Source organism: Nematolebias whitei, chromosome 14, assembly GCF_014905685.2.
Source record: "Nematolebias whitei isolate Nwh7 chromosome 14, NemWhi1, whole genome shotgun sequence".
Taxonomy (NCBI): Eukaryota; Metazoa; Chordata; class Actinopteri; order Cyprinodontiformes; family Rivulidae; genus Nematolebias; species Nematolebias whitei.
Window position 1 is genome coordinate 33485175 of NC_056511.1, and position 11519 is coordinate 33496693.

Genomic DNA, 11519 nt, shown 5'->3' on the forward strand with positions numbered 1-11519 from the left:
GGGGGGGGGGGGGGGGGCATGAACCAACTGGTTCATGGCTGAACAGTATAAACAGATTAATGTCCATGAATTGATTATTGATCAAATGAACTGATTGGTAACAATAGTCATGAACTGATTAGTGACAATAGAACCAAAATCACAGACACGGCTTGTGACTGATAACAACATCTCACACTGTAATGCATGCAGACAGAAGTGAGCTTAAACAGAGTTCCATGAGAACAACAATATTTATTCTGTTAGAGCACTAAGGACAGAATGTGTCATGGAACGAGCCGTTACATCACGTAGGTAAAAGCCAATAATGAGCAGGGTGTTGACCATGCAGCCGCAGTGCAAATGTCCTGCATTGACATACCATTATGCAGAGCAGTCGAAGATGCGATACCCCTGGTCGAGTGTGCTTAGAGGTTGACAGGAGGCCCTAAATCTGATGCTCTGTAGGCTTCAGAAAAGGCCTCACACAGCCAGTGTGACAAGCGCTGGGTGGATAACGGCGACCTGCAGAAGCATCTCTATAATGCACAAACAATTGTAGAGTTTGAAACGCATTGCAGCTGTGCGCGTTATGTAACACGTCAACGCCCGCACCGGGCAAAGAAGATGAAAAGATGCTTCCTCTTCTGATCTGTGGGGGGAAAAGACCCCTCCAACGATATCACTCTTGATTTAAAAGAGCTCGTGATGTTTTAGGCATAAAAGCTGGGTTGGTCTTAAATCAGCTGAGCTGCCCGTCAGCCTAAATTCTAAGGCATGACGAAGCAACAGAGAGGGCAGATAATTACTTACCCTCTTAGCGGGTGTTAAAACCAGCAGCAGGGCTGTTTAAAGAGACAAGAATTTAAGTGAAACCTGATCCAGAGGCTCAATTGGAGCTTTGATCATGGCTCGCAGGACCAGCGTTAAATCCCACTGTGGAGCAAGTGGACGTGAAGCAGGCCTGTGTCTCTGAACATCTTTTAGAAAAACGCTTCATCAGCGGGTGATTAAAAGCTGTTCTATCTCCGAAACCTTCGTGGCAGGAATAGATGACTGCAACGTACGTTAAAGCGTACTGAAAACCAACTCCCTATCCATCAGCTGTTGTAGAAAAACAACACGCCGCCTAAAAGGCATGAGGTGGCCTCTAAACCTTCTCTGTACACCAGCGCTGAAAGCCGTCCCCTTTGATGTGTACAGAACTGTGGTAGATGCAGCACGTGAATCTTGAATTGTGCACACTATCTCCTGAGGGAGACCCATCCTCTAAATGGGACCGCTCAGCGGCCAGACCCACAGGTGTTGACCTATTTCTGGGTAACTCTTGGTCGCTCCTCCTGCCTGAAGGAGAGCATCCTCCCTCCACGACAGTTCCACGGCGACCCGACAACAGACGTTGCAGGCCTGGGAACCATGGTGCGTTCACACGCCGGGAGCCACCAGGAGAGCTGTCAATCCCTCCTCCTGAACTCGGTTCAGGAACCGTAAAAAACAGAGGAGGTGGGGGAAAAGAAACGCGTATAAAAGCGTTTTGGGCCACCGGCTGTGAGCAAATGCGTCCCCCCCCCAGCGATGGATCGTCTCGCGGGCTCAGGGAAAACCATAGTTGACACTGAGCGTTCTTCTCGCGTCGCAACAGGTCCACAGCTGCTTTGCCAACTTCTGCTGCGTCTGAAAACATCAGATCTGGATGGAGGGTCCGGTCCACGTGACGTGGGCCGCCCCTGGACGTCACATCTGCCCCTCTGTTCAGAACACCGGATATGTAAACCGCTCTAATAAAGAGCAGGTTTTGATGAATCCAACACAGTAGCTTTCGCACAATGTGTAACATCTGGACTGAACGCACACCCTTTGATGGTTATGTACGCAGCAGTCATCATGTTGTCTGTGTGAATCAACACGTGTTGATTCTGTAGCACGGGAGCAAAGTGTTGAATCACATTCAGTACTGTGCGACACTCCAAAACATTGATGTGGGCTGATGTGTAGTGGGGCCACAGCGCCCCTACTGCTTGAGATAGGCATGTCCCCCCCCCAGCCTGACAGCAACGTGTCCGTGAAGACTGACCCGTGACGTGGGTCTGCTGAGGGGGACTCCCTCTGACAGAAAACAAGGTGTTTCCCCAGAGTCGGAGGTCTGCTTCCACAGAGGAAGGGACAATGATCATCCGTCGTTTGTTTTACTGGATCCACATGCAGACGTGCAAAACACCTCTGGAGGCGTCTCATGTGAAACAAACCAGCGGAAAACACTGTGTGAGTGACATCATTTCCAACAGCTTCATGACGGAGACAGCTGTTATCACTTGCCAGGTCTTACGTGGCTGAGTTAACTTTTTTTTAAAAAGTGTCGAATCTAGTTTATGATAAACGAGCTTTCATAGTGGTTGAATTTAATTCCACTCCCAGAAACAAATGTCTGGGCCGGGAAAATCGAGCTTCCTTCCAATTTATGGCGAAGCCCAGATTTAACAGGTGTGATGTCAACACCTGATCCTGCATCAGCGCCTCCTGTCTGAAGTGACAGGAGCAGCAGATCATCCAGGTAAAACAAAAACTCTCGTCTCTGTGTTAGGATGATCGGTATGCGTTCTTTGGATGTTAAACAACAGATCCAAAAACGGTCTCACCCCTCCGATCCGTGAGTAAAAACCTTGTGTTTTCTCTCCGTTGGGGAACTCTGTAGATTACTTTTATCAGAAAACACTTGGATTTCTGCATTTAGGGATGAGAATCAGTCTGATGATGACGGGACCATTTTTTATAACTCCTCTGAATGGAGGGGTTCGGGTTGCAAACTGTAACTTGTACCATTTGCATAAAACCTTGTCCATCCATCTGAAAAACGGCGAGCATGTTTTAGCCACTCTACGTAACGTTCGTAGGGTGAACGTGCGTTAAGTGATGTGTCATGTTTTGTACGGCTGTCAGCAGTCCGCCCCTCAACCGCCGTCATGCGTCGCGGGAATGTTTCTGTGTGATCCCGGACGAGGCTTGAGCTGAGGCGAAGCGTGTGACAGCTGATGACGCGGTGGGGCTGCGCGTTTGACGTCGCTGTGCGAACGTTGAAAAGGCGGAGGGCGTAACTTCATTTACGCCGTGCTGTTGGAGTGAAGGCTGCTAGCCCCGCGGGAGCACACGTTGTTCTCTGGAGGGATGCGCGCCGCTCTCGCTGGAGGGGCGCGCGCTGGAGGGAGGCGGGACTCATTACCGGGTTCTTCAGCTGCTTCACGTTTAAGCTGCGGTGAGCTGCCGAAAGCTGAGACGCGGTGGGTGACGGCTGCCCGCGTTGATTCGTCGAGACGGGTGTCGTTTCTTGTGAGAGAGAAGGACCTCCACCCGAACCAGCCTGCGGACCACATTTATACCGATGTGAGCTGGTTAGCGCCGGCAGCTGTGTGTGCGCCAGCATCAACGCAGCGCCGTTGGATGGAGGCTGTTCATTTTAGTGATCGACTCGTCATGTCAAGAGCGGCGGTGAGTTAAAGCCCTATTTAAGGACACCGGCTCATGTGGAGGCTGTTCCATCCCACGAGTGCGAGTTGACACCGCTTGAGTGAGGATCGTGCAGTTCTAGTTGGTAACGAGTTATTTTCGCTTACCGTTGTGCCGTGATCGACTCGTCATGTCTAGAGCGACGGTGAGTTAAAAAACCTTTAATTAAGGACACCGGCTCATGTGTGGAGGCTGCTCTGTGATCGACTCGTCATGTCTTAGAGCGACGGTGAGTTAAAAACCTTTATTTAAGGACACCGGCTCGTGTGTGGGGCTGTTTCATCCCACGAGTGCGAGTTGACATCGCTTGAGTGAAAATCGTGCAGCTCGGGATTATAACAAGTTATTTAACTTACCATCGTGCCCTGTAAGCGACTAGTAATGTCTTGGAGCGGCGGTGAGTTTAAAAAGCCTTATTAAGGACACCGGCTCTTATGTGTGCGGCCGCTGTGAGCTCATCCGGGCTTACAGACTGGCTAAAAAACAGACACTTTGATCATTAATGATGATTTATTTCAACTTTCGTGTCACTTTTACACACACCCTCCGGAGACCGTCATTTTGAGAACTTTCTCTTTCATGAGCTCTGCGATTGTTTGCCCAGAGCGCTGTCTTGCAGGCGAACTCTGGGGAAAACGCTGAGCTGCAGGCTGGATTCTGACGGGCGGGGCTGGTGGTGGAACTCAGCGAGAGCCGCGGCCGTGGAAAAGTCGAAGCTTGCTCGCGACGGTCCCTCCAGCGGGGACGGGGTGGGCCGCGCGGCTTGATGAGGTGGCGCACAGCTTCAGGCACCTCCTCCGACTGTTTCACTTCGCCAGCATGGTTTGAAGCTGCTCTGAACAGCGCGTCCGCGATGGCTTCATCAGGTCTTGTGCAGATTCTCCGGCAGCGAGGGGAGTAACGAAGCCAGGTGGTCGATGGATCATCGTCATCCGCGCTGCAGTCCTCGACAGGCAAACCGTGGGAGAGGCACACATGTTGAGCTGGCGTCAGCTGCCTTACAGAGGGAGTTCTTCATCTCAAAGGCAGGTCTGCGGCCTTCAGTCCCTTGGACATGCTATATGCTAGCAGCGCACGTTGATGCTAGCTGCGGCTGCCTGAAAACACGTCGGTGGGCTCGATTGGAGAGCGTGGTCGCCGTCTGGTTCCTCCGGAGGGACGGGACGCTGCTCCGACCTGGGCAGCTTCGCTCCGGAAGCTTCCGCGAGGCTTGGCTCCAGGGGGGGTTACCGAGGAATAGCCCCGCTCGGTGAATCCCTCAACTCTGGTGATGGGAGCGGACTGGGGACCGACTCCTCTAATCTACCAGGAAAGAACCGTCTGCGGCCTCGCCCGTCGAACGTCCTGTTGGAACGTGAGGCCGTATGGATCAAGACGGTGAGCCACAGTGGAGCCCAGTGAAAAACAACCTTTCCGCCGATCATCCGAACTGGCGGGAAAAGGCGAGGGACGTAGAAAAAAGGGGTCCCTTCATGTCAGCCTCCTCCCGGGTTCCGCCGGGCAACCCCTGAGGGCGCTGTCGGCCGGGAGCGGTGTGATCGCCGATGCGAAACGAGGTGGGATGGGGTGAGCATTCACTCAGCCCCCCTCCACCTACACTACGCTCCCCAGGAGGGAATGAGCAGCGGGGGCTGCAGCTGAGCACGCCTTGCCCCGGAGGAACCATCCGGTTCGCCCCGAGGGTCGGCGATAAGAGGAAAAAACACAATATGGCGTTGTCCAGCATGTAGTGACCTGTCACTGGGAAATGTTCCCCGACGCTTACCTTGGAATAAGACTGCTGTCATCTTCTCCTCGGGGAGGAGAACTCACCGGACGACCGGAGGTCGACTGCCGGGCCAAGCATCCTTCACAAAGGTTGGTCATTTACACAATTTATCTTCTTTGTTCTTCTGACAGTGCTATATTAGCTCGCTGAAGAAAAAATGGGAGCCGATTTCCCGCTCTTAACGTAATTTATACGGACCGGGTGGGGCCCACACAGCAGGTGGGCGTGGACTAATTTTTTCAGTGCTTATGCTCTGCATAACGGGATAAACCCACTAAAGCGAAGGCCTTAAAGGGCGAAGCTTATACGACATAGAACCTATAGTTAGGGTTGGCTTATGCTGTCTTAAGTTTAGACTACTAGGGCAAATTGACCTCATTTCTTTGAATGAATTGTTAAAATTGAATAGTTTTCATTTGATACTATTTCTATCTTAACATGTGATTCTTGACCTGCCATTGTGTATCTGTTCCTCTCAAACTCAGCTGGTCGAAGCAGATGACCACTTGTCCTGAGCCTGGTTCTGCTAAAGGTTTCTTTCTCGCGAGGGAGTTTTTCCTTTCCAGTGTCGCCTTCATGCTTGTTCAAGATGAGAGTTCTGTGATGGAGTTAAACTCAATGCAGTCTGCTCCTCAGATAAATAATGTTAAATTATTATTTTTTAATATCAATGTTTCTGTTCAGTGCCCAGAGACGACTTCTGTTGTGACTTGGCGCTATATAAATACACTGATTTGAATTGAATTCATTAAACTCATCAGCCACTTTCTTAAACTAATTCAGGACATTTGAGTATTGTTCACTAACTCCTGTAGTATAAAACAAACTAAAACCCTTGTACAGCCATCAGCTGCTCCAACCATTGGTTTTATACTGTAGGTAGAAGAAACATTTCTCCTCTGTCTCAAACAATGCAGTAACAAGAGATTTATATGAATATTAGCAATGTCATTTTTTATCTTTATGCTGTAACCAAGCCATGTTACTTTGTAAAAAAAAAATGGAACAAGAGTAGAAAATACAGTGTAGAACTGGGGAGACATGGATAACAGTGTGTGTAAAGTCAGCTTCATGCCTGAGGCGTATTACCACCTTCACTTCCCAACTCTCAGCTCACATCCTCCAAAGGTCTAAAGATGAATATTTATGCCTCGGAACTCAGAAGCAGCTCAGTTTTTAAAGGTGAATGGGCAAAGTTAAGTTTACGGTATCACAACGTGATATAAGAGTGAACAAACTAACACGTAGAGCATTTCAAACGAGAGGTGATCTGCGCGTCGAGACGAAGAAGGTGGAATTCTCCACCGTGGGTCAGGAAATGTGCACGTGTGTGCGTGCTTATTTTGCTGTTTCCTCCCATGCATAAAAAAATCATGCTCGTCCTCTGCTGCAGTCTGCAGAGCAGATGCTGAGCGACATATTTATGAGTAGTTTGTGCAAAGTCCTGAGGGACAGCCAGAGGAGGAACTCGAGACCACCGTTTTGCGCTCTATATGACAAAATATCAAAATAAACTCACCTGACTATATAAAGACAAGTGATGTTCCAAACACAATAAAACTGCACGGTTTGTATGTTTGGATAAGAGAATTAACTATAGTTATGGTTCCATGAATGTCAGGTAATTTATTAATTGTGCATAACCACAGAAACCCATCTTAAAGGGCTGAAATATTTTAACATGTATAATTTATTAATTTTTAATATGTGTAAACAAAATTTTCTACGTTTTAAAATATAAACATGATACAAATGTTTTTAAAAAAAAGTTCTTAATTAAGTCAGCGAGATTTAACAATGCTACAAAGTGAAGTGGAGCTCCCGGTGCTGCTCAGTATAGAAGAATCTTAACCTTAAACACCAGAAAGGGCAGACACACGCTGCAAACTGAAAAACACCCAAGATAATTTGGGAGAAAAAAAAAGCTGCACACGGAGGACGCTATCGTGGGACTCGATGTTCAATAGAGTTCACGTTCCATTTCAGCAGCTACTTATCCTTTAAGGACACAGAGAGCAGGATTTGCGACTAAAATGCAAATAATCTATGATCATTAAAACTTTTCTGCTCTTTTAGAATCCCTGAACATTTGACTTAATGACTTTGTTTGATCTGTGATTAGCTCCTTAATGGCTTTGGAATAATTCAGTACATGTTTCTGCCTCGTGTGACCCAGATTGTCCACCCATGCATATATGAGGGGGCTGTATTGTTTCTAGAATAGCACTGCAGCTTATCTACCACTTCAAAACAGACTCACCATCAGCCTGTTTACTTATGTTATGATTCTATTTAGGTTTCATTTATTTATTGAGGTCCGTTTTCAAGTTTTTCTCCGTTATGTTTAGTTTCTGTATTTTCTTTGTGCTCATTTTTTCATTTTTTATTTTTTTGCCTCCGTGTGTTTTCTCTGTGCCTCCAGTCCATTTCCCAGTACTTCACACAGTTAGTCTCTGTTCCTCAGTCCTGCTAAGCTCATCTAGAACCGCTCTTGGTTGTAATTTTGCTCAGGTGTCTCCACTCCACTCACCAGCTCTGTCTGTAAAGTCCCTGTAAGTTTGTCATTCATCTTCAGCTGAGCATTGTGTGAGCTGTCCTTGTGCCTCCTTCTCATCATCCACCCAGTTAATGTGACTTCTGATGTCTCGTTAGCATTTTTTTTTAGCCTAAAATGTTTAGTTTTAGTGTTTATACGCAGTAAGCTCCACCATGACATTACCTTTGCTTTACATATATGTAATTTTACATCAGTCAACAATGTTTGATATAAACTTGCTCTGGTTTCTTACCAGTAAAAAACAGATGAGTTACATCTCAACTAATAAAACCAGTCTCTCTTAAACTCATATTCACAACGAAAACCTTTTTATTAAGAATTTGCATATCAGCTGCTGCCTTGCATGACAAAATATTGAACAGAGGTTTTGCAAAACTTGTTTGTGTAGCATTTTATGGGTTATTTGGCATATTAAATCTATAGTGTTAATTCAGAGTGGGACCACAGACATTTGTCTAAGTCTCAAGAGTGATAAGATGTCGAAAAGGGAGCACACTTCAACTTGACAAAAGGGGGAGGAGCTATTGCAACACTGATCAAGTAATTGTGATAGTAGTAATAAAAAAAAATCTTTGCATTGCATGTGCCATTTTGCAGATCATGTTTCACATCATTAACATCATTACAAAGGACTGCAGACCAACGCTGTCTTCAGTATGAAAAAAGCATCTAATGTAAAAGTTACACTGTAAAATAAAAGTTTATGGAAAAATGGTTGAATTAGATTGGCGATTATTTTAGACAACAGAAATCTGCTTTCAAATTGGGTTAGGATTTAGGATGAAAAACTAGGGTTGGGTTACAAGAACCTCTCCAAACTGAGGTTGTTCACATTGTTACTGCAGGTAAGACACTGCCTGTTAAAGGCAACTTCACAGAACCCCACTTAAAAAAAGTTTTCTTTCAGAAACTTACACATTTATGCACATTTATTGCTTTTTTTTGCTTCTTCTCAGCGCACTTCATCTGCTCTGGGAATAAAAATTGCAGCTTTTATTCCGCGTGTTTTTAATTTCCTCATTTCTGTTAAAGATTGTGTCTTACTCTTCTCAAAAATATGCAACCTAAAAAATGTGATTATTAATTATCTGGGATTGCTTGTCTGGTGTTAGCTTCTTTGCATCAACACACACATACATGATGCACACTTGTAAACCAGTGTAGAAATGAGACCAGACATGACTTTGTACTAACTCAAATGTGATTATAGATGAAAAAAGATACTCGATTTGTTGTAATACAAGCCTCAGGTGCTTTATTGTACCTTTATGTGGATATCTACTTTTTTAGATTTTTCTACCAGGATTATTGAGCAAGCATCAGGATACTTTATGTGGATAAAAGTAGAAGCTGTAGAAGAGAAACTGAACTGCGTAACAAAATGTGGAAACAGATCATTAAATCCCAATATTGAACCTTGTTTATCTTAAACGCTGACTTAGCCACAAAGAAATAATCATTACAGGAAGTCTGGTCCTGCAAGAAAACTTGTTTCCACTGAGGGCAGTACCTGTATATCTTCTACTGCCCTCTGTGGAAAGTTTCTTGCATTCCCACACTAAATAGTGTTAACTGCAATAATAGAGATTTATTTTATAATCCTGTGAGCTGAAACCCTCTACAGACGTCCACTTGCAAAGCAGAGGCTTAGCCGGTTTCACTCAAAGGTAATAAAGCACATCACAGTTGAGCACTGAGCTGCACAATGGCTGAAGTGAATATTGACCTTGCACCATCATCACAGAATGAGGAAATTTACACAGAACTGATGTTAAATGAAACCCTGCTGAACGTATTGTGTTAACTCATGTGAAATTAGTGATTTCAATCGATTTTGATGCTGAAAAGATGGTTTCTGTATTAAAGCAGCGCTCAAGATTATTAATTTATTACAGATGTGAACATTGCATTTACTCTGCTATACACGATCATACCCAATAAGCCACATCGTGTCAGATCAAATCTGCATGAAAAAGTCAAGGAGTGCATTAAAAGAACCACAGTACCTTTAGTGAGATTTCCTGAGACTAGTCTCTGCAGGGACTGGATTAACTTCTGCACCCCCTGCCTGCAGCGGCTGGTACAGCCATCCATCCTGCGAACAAGGCTGTTGCAGATGGGATGGGTTTCCACCAGTACCAAGACTTTGCTGTAATTTTAGGATGTGGTCCTTAATGTGAAGAGTCTCCTTCAAAAGCTTCTGCAGAGTGATATCAGCAGGGGGGGTTAGGAACAGGGGAGCCTCATTCCTGCAGGAGATGGATTTATTTGATGTTAAAAACAGAACATCACATGTGCCAGCCTTTTAACTTACTCAGGTCCATTCTTCCTTTTTATTTTGGGAAAGAAGCCCACAAACTACCAGGGAACACACACACTCCTGTACACACAATCTGTGGCAAAGTTTATAGGCAGGCAACAAACCAGTGCCAGAAATGTACTTTGTACACAAAACTTTAAAAAATGTAGTAAAAAATAAATATTGAAATGATTCACCAAAGTTTCAACAGAGCAAAGGGTTAATACACTTTTTTTTTTTTAGAAATACAAGTAAATCACTGAATGAATCCTAAATAATCCTGTTCTCCCCTCTGAAAGTTTTGTCAATCTAAGAAACAGCAACCTTGTCTAGATGTTACTCACTTTCTCCATCTCCTTTCCTTATGTCACGAAAGCTTTTGAGCTGGTCCTCCTGCGCAGCAGATATTTGGGGGCGAGGTTATCTTGTGGACTGCAGAGGCAGCCTGGCGGTTCTGGTCTGTGGAGGAGTTCTGCTCTGGTGTTCTCAGCAGATCTGAGCTGCAGAAAGCACCAGCAGCCACCACACTGTTCCCTCTCTCCCTGCGACGTGGTCCCTCCTCCTGACTTGCTTTTATGCTTCCTCACTCTCTGTCTGACTGCTCCTTATTCAGCCTTCTTTTTTCATATGCATGCACGGCTGCATGATCCAGCAAACAATCTGCAAAGTTAGGTTACGAAATAGGAGAAGGCTCGATGCTCTCTGGAAGTTGACCTCTTAACATTCATTATGTCTGCACAACTGTTTAATATAACACTGACAACTTTAGTGCCAATAATACCTCTGCATTTACAGGTGCTGGTCATAAAATTAGAATATCATGAAAAAGTTGATTTATTTCTGTAATACCAATCAAAAAGTGAAACTTGTATATTATATTCATTCATTACACACAGACTGATATATTTCAAATGTTTATTTCTTTTAATGTTGATGATTATAACTGAAAACTAATGAAAACTCCAAATTCAGTATCTCAGAAAATTAGAATATTATTTTAGACCAAATAATTATTATTATTTTTTTTTTAGAAATGTTGGCCAATTTTAAAGTATGAACATGAAAAGTATGAACATGTACATCACTCAGTACTTAGTTGTTGGGTCCATTTGCCTGGATTACTGCAGCAATGTGGTGTGGCATGGAGTTGATCGGTCTGTGACACTGCTCAGGTGTTATGAGAGCCCAGGTTGCTCTGATAGTGGCCTTGAGCTCTTCTGAATTGTTGGGTCGGGTGTATCACATATTCCTCTTCACAATACCTCATAGATTTTCTATGGGGTTAAGGTCAGGTAAGTTTGTTGGCTAATTAAGAACAGGGATACCATGGTCCTTAAACCAGGTACTGGTAGCTTTGGCACTGTGTGCAGGTGCCAAGTCCTGTTGGGAAATTAAATCTTGCATCTCCATGAAGT

The 11519-nt window shown here is 45.0% G+C and overlaps 1 protein-coding gene across 1 annotated transcript in view; it reads right to left on the reverse strand.

Moving 5' to 3' along the window:
* The window catches only part of kcnip1b (Kv channel interacting protein 1 b), a 46053-nt gene extending 36154 nt beyond the window's left edge, over positions 1-9899 (reverse strand). The window contains exon 1 of the mRNA XM_037687482.1: positions 9812-9899. Coding sequence (XP_037543410.1) covers positions 9812-9899 — 88 coding nt within the window. The remainder of the gene's footprint in view (positions 1-9811) is intronic.
* Positions 9900-11519: the final 1620 nt, after the last annotated feature.